The 16,808-nt window shown below is 42.9% G+C and overlaps 1 protein-coding gene across 1 annotated transcript in view; it reads left to right on the forward strand.

Annotated features, from left to right (window-relative positions):
- AGBL4 (ATP/GTP binding protein-like 4) overlaps positions 1 to 16,808 on the forward strand; it is a 580,767-nt gene that overhangs the window by 340,620 nt on the left and 223,339 nt on the right. The window contains exon 4 of the mRNA XM_010582707.1: positions 14,604 to 14,693. Coding sequence (XP_010581009.1) covers positions 14,604 to 14,693 — 90 coding nt within the window. The remainder of the gene's footprint in view (positions 1 to 14,603; positions 14,694 to 16,808) is intronic.

The following is a 16,808-nucleotide window of genomic DNA, read 5'->3' on the forward strand; positions in this document are numbered from 1 at the left end:
ACTGCTCTTCATGAATCTCATTTTAGCAGGTTGCTTTTTATTGACCGCTAGCTCAGCTACCTGAGAACACACTGTCATAGTTCAGTAAAGGCCAAAACCTCTTGCAGAACACCTTGCACATCCTGCCTGGGATCACTGCTTTCAAGCCAGGTCTTGTACACTGAAGGCTTTATTCTGCTTAACCCTGTCAGTCCCTCTTCTTCCCCCCAGGGGGGGTCTGATGCAGGAAAAAAAAAAATAAGAAAAATAATCATGTCCTGTAACTAAGCATGGGATGTCCCCACTTCTTTGTAATTAGTGGTTTTGGAAGAATGAGAGAGGAGGGTTCATGTTGTTCAAGTCAGTGTCTAAAACGTAGAATACAGGAGATGAATCCAGTGACAGTGTTGGTTGTACTGCTTCACTGCTCACCCAGGTTTGAGCCTTTAGCCCAGCTGGCTAAAACCTTGGTTGCTTTTCAATTTTTTTATTTTTTTTTTTCCTTCCAGAATGAAACCTGGCCCTACTTAGAACGAGATACCTGAGTTGATATCTCTCCAGCTTTGTCCACCATTTCATGCCTCTCTGCCTCTTTTTCAGTTCTGCTCCTGTTGTACTTTCTGTCTGTTTCTCAAGTGAAGAATATGAGGCATAGCCCCAGTGAATAGAAGTTTTCCAGTTACAGTTTCCCAGAAACATCTTTCCTGATTTCTGCATGTTGTGTTGCAGCTTGTTCCTTCCCTATTATTTTATCCATTGGCCTTGAGAAGTTAGAGATGCTGGACTAGCAGATTCTGGAGTTGCATCTCATGGCATCTATAGATGTCTTTTTTGGCACTGCCTTCCGTGGAAGGTGCCATGATGGGTGCAAGGATGTGGCTCTGCATCTCAGAGAAACTCAAAGAGTTTCGAGTATAGCTGTACTGGGACTTTCAGTTCTGTTCTGAAGTGCATATGGTTTTGCTCAATTTTTATATGGGAAAATCTAAGCACTGAAGTTAATCACAGGCAAATCCACAGCCAAACTGGAAAGAAGAGAACAAAGGTGTCCTGGCTGCTCCTGTAACTGCTGGACTATTCTGTGAGTGGTTGGTAATTCCCTCTTTGCTATCTTGGCTGAAATTCTGACATAAATTATTTTCTTATCTTTCAGCCCATGCATACTTGTAGCAAACAAACACAGCCTTAGCCCTCTCCACTGGAGAGAGCTGATAGAGAATTGCTTTATAACAGGCCCTAGCAATATCTTTTGAATCCCTGGATTTCAAAGACAAACTGAAAAGATACCGATGTAACTGTACTATTGCAGGTAGAAATGTCTTGCATCTGAATATTTTATTTTTATCCCTTTGTATAAAGTGAAGGCTACCGGGATGGTGAGCATTTCTAGAGGGATGATAGCTGTGAAAAGAGAGAGCAAGATAGGGACCAGTTAGTATCGATTCCTTCCCTAAAGATGAAGCCCACTTCCTTTGTGGCTGCAGGCAGCTCCTTAGTGTTCCTATTGTATCTTCACTGATGTGGGGTTGTGGAGCTCAGTTAAGAGAACCCTGTGGAATGGCTGAAGATCTTTATTACTGTCACTGATGGTAACTGCAGAAGTGCTACTACACGTGTAAGCTACTGCATTTCTACCTGGTTTAAAATTTTTACAAAGAGATAAATAAGGACGTGTTTTGGTTTATTCAGTTTGTAATTTAATGTTGACAATCGCAAGAAAAAGAGATGGGTACTGTAGATCGGAGTTCATGTATTCAAATACAGATGGGTGAGTTCTGACTCTGGAATTTAAGGAAATAACGTAGAAAGACACTCAAGTAAAATGAAGACTTTTAGCAAATCATGGCTAGAATGTTTTTGGCTTGGTGTTTTTTTTCTTTTCCCTGCAGGTGAACATTACTTTCTTTTTCTATATCATCTGAAGGACACATGCATTTTCTGGGATTTTGGGAATGATTTCTGGGGTTCTGGGATTAGACATCAAATTTAACAAGATGATATATAGCTTTGAGGAGACACATTTGATGTACCACTTAGCCTTCCCATAATTTACTGCCTGCCTCCAGTCTCTGGAGGGCAACGGGTTTATCTACACTCCAACCTGACTTTATAAATAGCAAATCAGGAGAGGGAAAAAGAAAGCAGGCTGGGGACCTGCCCGCTAAACTGTTATGATATGACGGTGATGCAGGTAGGTGACATTAAATGCTACTGTCTGCATCCTTAATTGTGAGTTGTCATCACCTTGGCCGTTTGAGGATGATAATGTGCTGTTTGTATTCCAGATTTCTATTCTTATTCATAGGACTGTATGTTCCAATGTTCAAATGCATATGTATAATTTAAAAACAAAACCTCAGTTTTTTGGGGAGTGTTTTTTTAGTGGAGGAAAGGGGGGAGGAAAGATGTGAGTGTACCTTGACTGGTTTTGCATGTGGTTAATTTTCCTGCCTCAGAAGTGTAACGGGCTGCCAGTATCAGAAAGCCCAAATGGAAAAATGGTTGCTTCCAAGATGTAACGAAGATTAAAAACAAACAAGTGGGGCTGGGAGGCAAGGGGGATCTTGCTCTAGAGTCGTTGCCATTTCTGATTTTGCAAATAACTCTGCAGTGTCATTTGATCTATTCTTCAGCATAATTTTACCAGGAGATATTTCTGGCCTTTTGCTTTACAGTCAGATCCCTTTGCTGGGCTATTAAGTTGACAATGCAGTCAAGTATTAACATCGAAACTGTTTATGTAACCTCCCACTGCATGGAACCCCTCCAAAATACCCTGCAATTGAGGGAGGGAGGGGATGAAAAACAAGAGCTGGATAGAAATAGTGCCTGCTCTGGGATTTAAATAGGTCAACTCATTTCAATAAATAGAAGTTAGGCTGTTGATATATGCCCATCTACTTAAACTGTCATTGAAGTTCACTTAGCTGCATTCCAGCAGAGATTGCTGGCAGTTAAAGAGATGCAAAAGGCATTGTTACAGAGGACTTAAAGAGGGAAGAGGAAGGAGGAACAAAGAAATAGCCAGGCAAGGAGATCATACAAGTATTACACTTTCAGATTCCTGATGGCACTGACAAATGTTGATAACTCTTTCAGCATCTACCTTCAGAACACCAAGTCCCACTTTCCTGTCCTGCCCCTGTGTTTGTCCCTATAGGATGCTCGCATGTGGTGTAAGTCTAAATGTTCCTTTTTTCCCCTTTCTGCTGGAATATATTTAATTTGCTTTGAACAAGAGCAAACCCAAATCCCAGGGCCTCTGAATAAGGGGGAGTCATGGAGGGGGAATACAATGCATATCTTAATCCTGTGTCACCCTGTCTTTGAGACACTGTGCTATGTTAAATTGATTTTGCAAATGAAAGCTAAAAGCTAAGCAAAAGCCACCAATCTATTTTGCCTAAAGATGATTTTAGTGCTCTTTATGTTCCCCTAAATGACAAACCAATTTGTTACCTGCCTACATAAACATTTGCCTATATTAGCACCAGAAATGTTTTATTTTTATTAGCCCAAACTTTATCTTTTTATGAAGACACAGGGGCCCAATAAAATTAGTGTGCAAATATAATACTCAATTTGCATTTTTCCATGGTCAGCAGAAAAGCTGAGCGAAATCTATTTGATATTAGGTCAGCATATACATCAATAAAGTATACGCACACAGAGGACCATTGTAATGGTCCCTCTAATTTCTATGCTGCCAGAGTAAAGAGATTAAATAATATTAAATGCTCCAAAATAGCTTTGCTTTTAAGAGGAATGTAGAAAGAAAGAGAGACTTTGGCATAAAATGGGCAATAAAGGATAATAGTTGCACAATCTCCAACTTTAAAACATTGTGACAATGATCTCAGAGGCAGGCTTCCTGCTAAACGGCCCCAATTCAGCAAAGCTCTTATGCCAACACTTACGTTTAAGCACATTTTTAAGCACAGTAGAAGTCCGTCAAACAAATCGCATATTTAAGCACCTGACAGAGTCAAGGCCAAAACACGAATGAAAATCCAGAACTTGAGAGGTTTGGATTCAGTTTTGAGCATTACATGCAGGACTGTTGCTGGGTAGGAGGTCCACGCACAAGTGAGGCTTTGCTAAACAAAACCCCTCTGCACTCCAGATGGAACTATCTCTAAACGTGGTGGTAGGTGAGGTGAGTCAATTGGCAATGAGGGCACCTTGTAACAGGGCTCCCCCTGGGCAGACCTGACCTCCCATGGATTCTGCATGGGAGCCAAAATACTGCCATCTCCCTTTCCAGGTAAAAGTACATAGGAATAGGGTCTGACTTTCAAAAACGATAGTCCAGTCTTTGCTCATCTCTGTGCTACAAATGGCATCATTTTTACCTCCTGTGCCACTCAGTTTCTCTGTACCACTCAAGCCAGCTATAAGAAGGCAAGAGAAAAGCTTGTGTTTATCTGACCTCACTAAGTCCAGTGGGATTTAGTAGTGACCAAAAATGGTGTTCTTTTGCACTCTGTGTTGCTGAGATGTGCACTCTTACCTGAAATGACATTTGTGACCAGAAGTCACAAAAATAAATGGAATTAGGTGCTAATCTGGTCTCTTGGGAAAAGCCAGAGTACAGTAAATGCTGCTTGGATTTGATTTGCTAAAGCAAGTTAATGTGGTAGAGACTAGGCCGTCAGGACAGCAATGACATCAGTGTTCGCTTTCTACGCAGATGTTACAGTTCTGTTGGACACAGACAAGGCGAGACAGCACAGTGAAGTGTAATGCAATAAAGTTCTTTTGATTTCCTCTGTGCAGTCTTTAACTCACAGGGTTTTGAATAAAAAATGCTGGCAACAGCCCACCTCATACTGCGAAGTACCTGAGAAAGGAAGACAATATGGGATTTATTTGCAGTGGATACACATATTTCATGAAAGTATATGTGGGTATTTAAATCAAATGATTTTGGGGGCACATGTTTTTTGGCTAATGGATTTCCATTTCTTCTGATTAGAGCCTTCTGGTCTTCTACAGATGGGGTGAAAGGTAGGAGAAAGGCAAGATTTTCCTAGTACCTTGCCCCAACTTTGAAGTCCTCTGCAAAGGAGTGGAATTCACTTCTGAGTTCTCTTGATGGGCACCAGTTAAAGGCCTTCTGAAGTAGACTTCTAGGGTCAGACTTGCTCATTCTTTGTACTCCATCAGCCTTAGTACTAATTTGTGAACTTACATCATTACCGTACCATGGCTACAAGACTTAAACCATAAATCTGCAATCTCTGCAGTCTGTTTCTGTTCTGATGTGGTAGCAGGAAAGATCCTGGATGTTAAGTGAAGTTCAACCTCAGTTCTGTTATAGCACTTCATTTTGGTAGTGCAAATAGGATTCCATAAATTTAATATTTCTGCATGAGATTTCTAGATACTTATTATTAAGCTACTACATACAAATACTGTAGTTTTCATGTTTTTATAGTAGCATAAAAATGGAAATTGAATGAAAATGGCTAAGTGAATTTGTGGCCTTCCCATGAAGGTTTAGATTTTGAGCTGTCTTTTTTTTTAGTAGGAAATGTTTTCTCTAGGACTCTGCTTTAATTGCACCAGTGTAATACGTAACCAAGAGTGGAAATTGCTGTTTCCTGGGTGACACCTGGGGGAGTGTTGCTGGTGAGATTGTTTTAAGTGGTTGGCTTGTACGTGCTATAGCATTAGAGGAGAAGGAACATGAGTTGAGGGCCAAACAGCGAGAGTGACATTCAGAGTAAGAGGTTTGAGTTGCTTGCTTGCAGCTACCTGGGTTTCTTTTCAGTATCACATTCGCTTGGTGTTTATCACCAGTGTGGTAGCTTTAGAGCCAGAATAGATATTGAGGTTAGTGTTGTTTATTCTGACTAGCACCTTAGATCTTCACAGCTTTGCCCAAGGGAATTAGCCTCTGTAGCAGAGCGACAGGATAGTGGTGGGTGAGGGCGTAACAGGTAGTGGCAGATTGTTTAGGTCCCAGTCGGATTCTTAAGTCAAGGCAAGTATCAGTGATGATGGCAGTGGTAGCCCTCAGAGGGAGAAGAAAATCGTTCAATCTTCAAGATACTTTCTGGAAGGGAAAATGAAAAAGAAATAATTCCAGAAATCTATAAATTTCTTCCCTTGGAAAACTTTTTCATCAAATAGTTTTGTTTCTAAGATTCATTGCTGTGGCAGTTGGAAGGGTAGAAGAGGTACCACAACAGACTTCTCTCTGCATTTCCGCAACTGGCAAAGTCCTGGCAAAAAGGAGCATGCCTTTCTGTCATTTTGCTTAAGTGCTTTTGGTATCTACTGAGCAAAGCTATACGCTTTAAATCTTTTTAATTTTGACTGATCTTTTCAATCCTGAAGTAGAAAATGGGATGCATTTTCAATGTAAAATTTAGATTAAAATATGAAAGGGCGTTTTATAGTTGTTGTATCCTTTATTGGTTTGGTGGGTTAACCTTGGCCTGCTGCCAGACACCCACCCAGCTGCTCCCTCTTCTACAGGACAGGGAGAAAATATGATGAAAAGGCTCATGGGTCAAGGTAAAGACAGGGATATCACTTACCAATTACCATCGTGAGCAAAGCAGACTTGACTTGGGGGAAAATTAATTTAATTTATTGCCAATTAAAATAGACATGTATAGTGAGAATCAAAGAGAAAAATTAAACCAACACATTTCCCCCCCCCACCATTTTCCCAGGACTGATTTCACTCCCAACTCCTCCACCTGCCCCCCCCGCCATGGTGCTGGGGATGGATAATGGGACTGTGGTCAGTCTGAAACAGCTCCTCTCCGCTGCTCCTTCCTCCTTACACTTTCTCCTGCTCTAGCCTGGGCCCTTCCTGCGGTTCTTCAGGGGAATCTGGTCTGGCACGGGGTCCTCCGTGGGCTGCAGTGTGGATATTTGCGCCAGCCTGCTCTCTCCAAGGGGCCGCAGGGTAGCCTCTGCCCCGGCAGCTGGAGGACTCCCTGCCCTCCTCCTCCAGCGCTGGTGCTCACAGGGCTGTTTCTCACTTTTCCCCTCTCACTCCTCACTGCCTGTGTAGTGGTTTTGCCCTTTAAGTACATTTTCACTGAGGTGGCCTCCACCTTCGCTGAGGGGCTCTGCTGTGCCCTGGGTGGGGCTGTTGTGGAGCCGGCTGGAACTGGCCGGAACCGGCTGCAGCTGGCGTGGGGCAGCGCAGCCTCTCCTCAGAGAGCTCAGCTCTGGAGCCCCCACAGCCAGCACCTGGGCACAAAAACCCACTACTGTAGGTAAAGAAAAAAGAACACAAAGCATTTTTATTTATTTTCAAATCTTGACTACTGTAGCCTGGTCATAGGTATCTTTCTTTTGTCTTTCACTCTTTCATTTTTAGGTTATGTATAAAACCACAGCGAGAGAGGACAGCACCGTTGCTGTTTAGGCTTAAGGGAGTGTTTGGAGTTGTGTGCGTGCACATACATACTTGCCATTCCTTTTATCACAGGATGTTGTGGAGACCAAGACAAACATGTGAGGCTGAATATATGATTTCTAAGACCACCTGTGGGATGTCTGGATGGATGGGTTATAATGTGCTGCTGCTGGGTTATAGGGTTCAGGCTGGGAGCCCAGCTTGTAAATAATGCATGCCCTCCACCAGCTGGGTTTAAAGTTCCCATCTCAAATGCTTAGGTGTTACAGTATTAAGTATAAAGTAGTCTTTGGTTCATATTGGTGCACCTTGTCCCATAGGTTGGCTCATGGGCATCCATGTTGCCTCATATGTCCCCCTTTTACTGATGTTTTCAGAGTAGCTGAACTGTGACTGAAGAGGACCTGCAGAACTGAAAGCTTGTCTGCCAGTTCAGTTTCTTCCCATATGTTCACAAAGTCTTGCACTTATGTAGGGACTTGACTCACCAAAGCAACTTTTACCAGATTCACCACATTTAGAAGACACCACTGAATTTTCTAGGCTTTCCAAGCTGCATTAAAGAGATATGCTTTTCCAAAATGTTAACAGAAACATATAAGAAATGTTTGTTTGCTTGTGCAGATGCACACATTCGGAAATCAGAACACAGAAAATGAAAATTACTCTTAAAAAAAAGTTGATGGGTCACATTATTTCATCCAGCCCAAATACCAGAAAGACACACGTGCACAGTCACACATGTTGTGTGTTTTATTGTTTCTGTATGTATAATGCAAGATACTATTTAAAGAAAGGCTTATAAAGGTATTGTTGGGCTTGACAAATGTGGAGAAAATGTCTGCTATGTGAAGACGGACAGCCAGCTGTGCCTGTGCTCATTTTGAGCACTGCATATCTAGGAGGCTGGGTACTATGGAAGGGTCTGTACATTGCAGGGTTGTGCATTCACTCTGCAGCAAATGTACTGGGCTGGAAAGTGAGTGATGCACTGGGGATTGTAAGCCAAGGCAGAGCAAAGTTCCTTGGCACTGAGTGCAGTGTGGTAATTTGGTGCTCTTTTATCCCACAGTGAAGTGGGCAAGGGAGGTCCTGGTTAGCACCCAGTGCCACATCTCCCATTGACTCCAAGCAGCTTTGCACTGAGCCCTAAACCAGGAAATTTCTCTTCAGTTCCAGGGGAGAATGAACTGACTAATGATTTTAATAACTGTTACGAAGAGCAAAGCATAAATAACAAAAATGTTGTAATTGAAAACAAACAAAACCAAAGCCACACAAACCCCCAAACTAATCCTCTGTCCAAAAGATTTCCTAACCAAGGAGCTGTTCCAGCTCCAAACAGTGCCAGCCATGTTGCTGAGTGTCACTTCTGTGCTGAGCCACTGTCCCTTTAATGTAATGCTGTTTTTCCAAGAAAGGAGGAAAACTCCTCTTGTGAAAGTGATCCCAGCCTTCTCCTTTTGCTCTTTTGTCATGGTTTAACCCCAGTCAGCAGCTAAGCACCACACAGCTGCTTGCTCACTCTCCTCACCCAGTGGGATAGGGGGAGAGAATCAGAAAAAAAAAAAAACAAAAAAAACCCCATGGTTTGAGAAAAAGAGAGTTTAATAGGACAGAAAAGAAAGAAAAAAATAGTAATGGTAATAATAATAAGAATGATAATAATAAAAGAATTAGAATATACAAAACAAGTGATGCACAATGCATCTGATGCCCTATCAGTTCCTGAGCAGTGGTCCCCAGCCAGCTTTTTCCCCACAGTTTATATACTGGGCGTGACATCACATGGTATGGAATACCCCTTTGGCCAGTTTGGGTCAGCTGCCCTGGCTGTGTCTCCTCCCACTTTCTTATGCCCCTCCAGCCTTCTCGCTGGCAGGGCATGAGAAGCTGAAAAATCCTTGGCTTAGTCTAAACATGACTTAGCAACAACTGAAAACATCAGTGTGTTATCAACATTCTTCTCATACTGAATGCAAAACATAACACTATACCAGCTACTAGGAAGATTAGCTCTATCCCAGCCAAAACCAGGACACTATCCACTCCCTATTCCATACCATTTATGTCATGCCCAGGTCCCACACTTTCTAATACATCCCAGTTAATCACCATCACCTTTCCTGTCTTTTTATATATACACACAGATATCATTCCCTTAGTCTGTGGGCCATCCCTATAAAACGTCCATTGAATTCATTCGGTCCATGACTTTGGGCTCCATTTGTCATAACAGTGTTTCAGGGCAGGAAAGATTGTGTGCGGTGTTGGATTTTTGCATGTTGAAGCCATTTCTGGTTCCATCACTGCTGCGCTTGTCCAGTTCTATCATCACTGCACTTTGCTTGGTTTCATCAAAATTCATTCTTCATTAGTTGGGGTGATTTTTACTGTAATACCCTTGATATGGTCTACAGCCACTATAGAAGTGATGATACACTGTATTATATAGCAATTAACATCATACAATTTAATTCATGGGCTATTCTCACCCAAAACCAAATCCCCTTGAGGTATGCATTGGACTTCCTGATCCTCTTGCATTACCCACCAAGCGCACCCAGGTCCTTGAGCAAAAGCAATCCCACAAATGAGTTTGCCTTTGCCTGAGGTGGGAATAACCCAGACTGTTTTCCCTAGCATGTTTTTTATGTGTACTATAGGGACTCTATATCCCTTTCTACAGTATGTAAAAGTTTTGATTGGGCAGGGGCAGCCTGATTGGCAGATCCTATAGTGTTGACTAACCAGGTGGCTTTTGCTAAACGCGTATCCCAGTGTTTGAAGGTCCCACCACCCATTGTACTCAATGTAGTCTTTAGCAGTCCATCATATTGTTTGATTTTTCTGGAGGCTGGTGCATGATAAGGGATGTGATACGCCTGTGTGTCTGTGAGGTTGTTATGGAAACAAGTCCCATTGTCTGACTCAATTCTTACTGGTGTACCGTGTCGCCATAAGACTTGCTTTTAAAGGCCCAGGATAGTGTTCCTGGTGGTGGCATGGGGCACAGGATATACTTCCAGCCGTCCCGTGGTTGCTTCCACCATTGTAAGCACATGATGCTTGCCCTGGCGGGTTTGTGAGAGTGTGATATAATCAATCTGCTAGGCCTCCCCATATTTATATTTCAGTTATCGTTCTCCATACCAAAAAGGCTTTAACTGCTTGGCTTGCTTAATTGCAGCACGTGTTTCACGTTCATGGATAACCTGTGAGATAGTGTCTGTGGTCAAGTCCACCCCTCGATCACAAGCCCATCTATATGTTGCATCTCTTCCTTGATGGCCTGAGGTATCATGGTCCCACTGACCGGTATATATAATTCACCCTTATGTTGCTAATCCAGATCCACCTAAGCCACTTCAATCTTAGCAGCCTGATGCACCTGTTGGTTGTCTTGATGTTCTTCAGTGGCCTGGCTTGGGTACATGAGCATCTACATGACGTACTTTCACAACCAGGTTCTCTACTCGGGCAGCAATATCTTGCTACAGTGCAGCAGCCTAGACAGGTTTATCTCTGCACTGCCAGTTGCTCTGCTTCCATTGCTGTAACGACCCCCACAGGGCATTTGCCACCATCCATGGTTCAGTGTAGCGATAAAGTATTGGCTATTTTTCTTGTTCAGCAATGTCTAAAGCTAGCTGGATGTCTTTTGCCTCTGCAAACTGACTCGATTCACCTTATCCTTCAGCAGTTTCTGTGACTTGTCGTAGGGGACTCCATACAGCTGCCTTCCACCTCTGATGCTTTCCTACAATACGGCAGGACCCATCAGTAAACAGGACATATTGTTTCTCGTTTTCTGGTAGTTTATTATACAATGGGGCCTCTTCAGCACGTGGCACCTCCTCCTCTGGTGACATTCTGAAATCTTTGTCTTTTGGCCAGTCCATGGCCACTTCCAAGATTCCTGGATGACTGGGGTTTCCTATTTGAGCTCATTGTGTGATCAGTGCAACCCCCTTACTCCACATAGCATCAGTTGCATGATGCGTAGAGGAGACCTTCCCTTTGAACATCTAGCCCAGCACTGGCAGCTGGGGTGCCAGGAGGAGCTGGGCTTCCATATCAATCGCTTCCAAAGCATCTTGAACTCCTTCATAAGCTGCTAGTATCTCTTTTTCAGTTGGAGTATAGCAGGCCTTGGATCCTCTGCATCCCCCACTCCAAAACCCTAGGAGTCAACTTCACGTCTCCCCTGGTGCTTTCTGCCAGAGGCTCCAGGTAGAGTCATTCTCCCTTGCTGCAGTGTAGAGCACATTTTTTACATCTTGCCCTGCTTGGACTGGCCCAAGGGCTACTGCATGAACTGTCTCCTGTTTAATTTTTTCAAAGGCTTGACATTGCTCAGGGCCCCATTTGAAATCATTCTTCTTTTGGGTCACTTTATAGAGAGGCCTTACAATCAGACTGGGATTTGGAACATGCGTTCTTTAAAAACCCCCAACACCTAAGAAAGCTTGTGTTTCCTTTTTGCTAGTTGGTGGAGACATAGCTGTTATTTTGTTGCTCACATCCATTAGGATCTGATGACATCTATCTTGCCATTTTACTCCTAAAAATGGAATCTGCTATGTGGGTCCCTTTACCTTATTTGTTTTATGGCAAAGCTGTCTTACAGAAGGATTTGGACTATTTTCTCTTCTTCTGTTGTGTTGCCTGTATGATGATGTCATCAATGCATTGCAGGTGTTCCGGAGCTTCGCCCTGTTCTAGTGCAGTCTGGATCAGTCCATGGCAAATGGTAGGGCTGTGTTTCCACCCCTGGGGCAGTCGATTCCAGGTGAACTGGAGGACCCCGCAAGTGAAAGCGAACAGTGGCCTGCACTCTGCTGCTAAAGGGGTTGAGAAAAACATATTAGCGATATCAGTTGCGGTGCACCATTTGGCTGCCTTTGACTCCAGTTCATATTGAAATTCTAGCATGTCCAGCATGGCAGCACTCAGCGGCAGCATGACTTCATTCAGGCCACGATAGTCTACTGTTAGTTTCCACTCTCCATTAGACTTTTGCATTGGCCGCATGGGACTGTTAAAGGGTAAGTCTTGCTGATCACTCCTTGGGTCTCCAGTTGACAAATCAGCTTATGGATGGGAATCAGGGAGTCTTGGTTGGTGTGATATTGCCACCAGTGTACTGTTGTGGTAGCGGCTGGCACTTGTTGTTCTTCAACTCTCAGGAAGCCCACAGTAGAAGGGCCCTCCAAGAGACCGGGCAAGGTAGACAACTGCTTAATTTTCTCTGTCTCCAAGGCAGCTATACCGAAAGCCCACGGGTGCTCTTTTGGGTGCTTGAAATACCCTCTCCTGAGATAGTCTACATCAGGGATGTATGGAGCCTCTGGGCCAGTCACAAAATGGGGTGGTTTTGCCACTCATTTGCAGTTAGGCTTACTTCCACCTCCAACAGAGTTAACTGTTGGGCTCCCCCTGTCACTCCAGAAATACGAATGGGTTCTGCCCCCTTATAGCTTGATGGCATTAAGGTACGCTGTGCACCAATAACTACTAGAGCCTTGTGCTCCTGTGGGTCTGATGTGCCAGGCCACCAAATCCACACAGTCCAGTAAACCATCCCTATCCTCCACCTGGCTGGAGGCAGGACCCCTCTAGCACTGGTTATAGGATTCTCTACTCATTTCTTGTAAAAATGGATTAGAATTTCTTTCCATAGGGTCAGGTTTATTTCCTTCCTCCCACGCTGCTTAAATGTTAATGCAAATGATGTGGGGTGGTCATCAACTTCTAGCTGATCGTGTTGTGTTCCTTTTTGCTGCCTCCCACTTTTCTTCTGCAGACAGAATTGACCCCAACAGCTGCTATGTTTGTCAGAGACATTCTTTCTTATATTTCTTTGCTTCTGGGGCTCAAAACCACCAGAGAGTGGTGAAGCTGGAGTATGAAAGAACAAATGAATGGCTGAGTTACAGGGTGAGCAGCTGTAGGACATTTAGAAAGGCTAAGGAAATAAAAAAGAAACCTGCTGAGATTGTCTCCTGAGAACAACCAAAAATATATTGATTATTCTTGTGGTGCTGCTAGGTGTGATTTATCATTGGGGAAACTGAGCATTTCTAAGAATTCAGGAAATTAAAAAAATAACTCAGGTGTGGTCTCAAGGACTCCCAAACATCTTTGAAATTAAAAGTCTATGTTTGGGTGTATATATATAATGCATCTACCTAATTAAAAAAAAAAAAAAAGCTTGGATTTAGTTTCCAGTCTCCTTTCAGTGTGTAAACTTTTTATTTCAAAACAAAGATTTAAACTGTCTCTAGCAGTTGGATCTTGCTGTGTTTAGTATTACCCCTGCTGTGTGTTTTCAGATCTAGATAAGACATTGAACTGAGGTCCTGACCTCTTATGGTCTTTAAAATTCCCAGAACCCATTTTGAAAGGGCGTAATTTTTATTTCCTGTTTATTAAATGCAGTCACTGCACAAACAGAGAAAAGATCCTGATTGACCCATGTTGTTTATGGCTGAAGGAAGTGGCCAAAGTAGTGTGGTTTCAATACTGGCGGATTAACGCATGTTAAGTTCAGTGTAGTTGGTATCTAAGTCTCCCTTCCACCTATCTGTAATTTGAAGGGGACTCAGCACATTTTTATGCCGTCACTGGAGAAGGTTGCTGGGTTTAATGCTGGTCTCTTTTCCATACTTTATTGTTTTTTAACATCTCTTTCAATCAGGGTAGATGCAGTCCCAAATAGTTAAGAGATTTAAAAAAAAAAAACAACAACCAAAAGCAAACCTCCCAAAATCCTCCAGAGCAAAGCCTAATAAACACCATTTGTTAGCACTTTACCATTGCTTGGCACGGTTAAGGCTTGTATCAAGTGTAACACAGGGTGCAATTGGTTTTACCTTGTGAGTGGACCCCCACTGTTGTTCTTATTGCCCCAGGGGGACATTTATCACAAGTGAGAGAGCAATTACAGTGCAGTTTAACTTCCTGTTAGTTTTTAAGAAGGGAGCCAACTTTGTTGTTGCGGGTTTGGCTGCATGTCATTAGTTTTGCAGCCCTTGTGCAGTCTGCTATATGGCCTGGTACGGAGACCTAGTGACGCTGCCTCCTTTAATTATAGATTGTGCTTATTTATAATGTATGACCAATTTTAATAAAAGGATATGCTTTAAAAATTAATGGCCTTTTGTTCCTACATATGGGACCCAGTTTAAGGATCTTTATTTCTATTTTTCCCTCTGTGCCCTGCCACCCCCTTCTGCTGCAGCGAACCTGCGTCCAGGGGCTGAACAGAAAGTGGTGTTCATCACTGCACGAGTCCACCCTGGGGAAACACCATCTTCCTTTGTGTGCCAAGGTGAGTGTCTGCATGAAGATGGCAGAACTGATGAGATCTGATTTCCTATTGATGCATGTATTGGGTTTGCATGGCTTTGGATCTGATAGAAGGCTGAGTTCACACGACAGTTTTTTCCACTGTGAGGATATTAGCAGAATCTCTCGCCTCTACCCAGCTGCCTCTCTTCTTGGAGGCAGTCGGAATATATTACCTCTGTGTCTTGTGAATGTTTGCTGAACTTGGCCAGAACTGGACAGTGGGCTCTGAAGCTATTTGGGAAGAATTCAGTCATACTCGTACATATGCAGTGCGATCAGGTAAGGCTCCTTTTCTTAGGAAAACAGGCTGGAAAAGCTCTGGGAGTGGTTTTCTGTTAAGTGCTTATGTTTTCTTGCTGCCTACTATCTTCAGCTTCTTTTCCACCACAAAGCAGTGACCCTAGTTCTCCAATTTAATTCTAAGAGTCTTCTATTTGTCTGAAGCTGCTGCTCTGACGAGTGCAGCTCCCAGTGGCTGACAGCTGTTCCCTGCACAAAGCATTCTTGCTAAAAATAGAAAGCAAATTGCCCAGCTTGTATTTATAAAGAGTTGTAAATCTCAGGCTTGTGGGTACAAATAAATAAATAATCCTGGCATGTGTTCCTATAACTTCATTGTATAGGTCTGAAATATTGTACTTATGGTATGTGACTTTCTGTGGTGGTAAATTGTCAATGGTGTAAATCAACGTAACTTCCTTGAAGCCAAGGCAATATTCTAATTTATTACAGCAGCTTGGATCTGGCCCTGCCTAGCCAATGAGTTGCATCAATCAAGCATATGCAGAGTTTATTATGTTGGCTGCTTGTAATGCCACAGATTGGTTTGCAACTGGCCCTGTTGGTACCTAAAGACCTCGGTGGGAGAGGTCTGGCACAGTTTCATGGTCTTCTCTGTGTGCTCCTTATCCTGGCAAGGTCCTATGTCTGGCATCTCTGTAAGGCAAAAGGTCAACATCTGTCACTTCTGCCATCCTAGCCTAATGGGCTAACAGGACGCTGGGCCTCTTCTTGCTGGCCCATGGAGTAGCAAAAGTAAAATCCTTCCTTTAATAAAATGGTGCTTCAGACTGAGAGCAGGAAAACTCAGTTAGTTTCCCATCTCCTGTGGTGGCATAGTCAATGCAGGGCATTATAGTACACATGATGTTTGTTAATGAATATGGATTTTTAACTGGATGCTTGGATTCTGTTTGTGGCTGCTGGCATAGCCCTGTGAAATGAGGGCTGAGGCATGCTGCTGAGGTGGTACTTTGTAAATGACGTTATTTTATTTTGATAATGGAGATTTTATTCAAAAGGAAAAAAAAAGGGACTGTGAAAAAGCAGGTGGCATGCTTAGCCTGATGAAACAACAGGATGGAAGTCATGCTCCGATTGTCTCAGAGAAACTTTGTGTTTTGTAGGAAAAATTAAAACAAAAAGAGAGGGGAAAAGATAAGAAAAAGAAGGGATCAGTCTTGGAGAAGCACATCAGAAACTTGCTGTTACTGCAGTTATAATGCACGCTTGACTCGCTTGGGAATGCATGGATTTGAAGGCACTGAACTCCACTGTGCATTGAGCCATTCTGCCTAGCGCAGATGAAGCTGCCTTGTGTGTGCAATTAGTGTAAGACAAGTAGAAATGGCAAACATTTCAAGGCCATTGCTGCGTTGTTTCTAGCACTGCCAAATGTGAAATTGGGTGCTTGCTCCGTCTTTGGTAAACTTTTGTGTGGGAGGGTCAAAAGAAGGGATAAAAAGGATCCCTTTGGCAGTCAAGTGAGAGCACAATGAGGAATTTTATTTCTGGAGTCTTGGGAAGCATTTTGGCAGAGTTAGGTGTTGCAGATTTAGTATCCAAATGCCAGCCCAATGCATATGGAACATGTCAGGATTTTTTTTTTTTTTCTTGATAGAGAGATTTCTTCTTGAATGTTTGATTATGCTCACCACCTGAAGTATTAAGATATGGAAGCTAATCCCAAAGATTCCCCAGGTTCAAGCAGCACCTCGTATATGGAAGATAAGAACTGTGACTGCCCAGGCCTGGAGAATCAACCTATAGGGCAATAGATAATGAGTTACAAGCTTTCTTTTTTTCTTCTTAATTT

This window comes from Haliaeetus leucocephalus, unplaced genomic scaffold (genome assembly GCF_000737465.1).
Source record: "Haliaeetus leucocephalus isolate CR32 unplaced genomic scaffold, Haliaeetus_leucocephalus-4.0 Scaffold848, whole genome shotgun sequence".
In the NCBI taxonomy this organism is placed as follows: Eukaryota; Metazoa; Chordata; class Aves; order Accipitriformes; family Accipitridae; genus Haliaeetus; species Haliaeetus leucocephalus.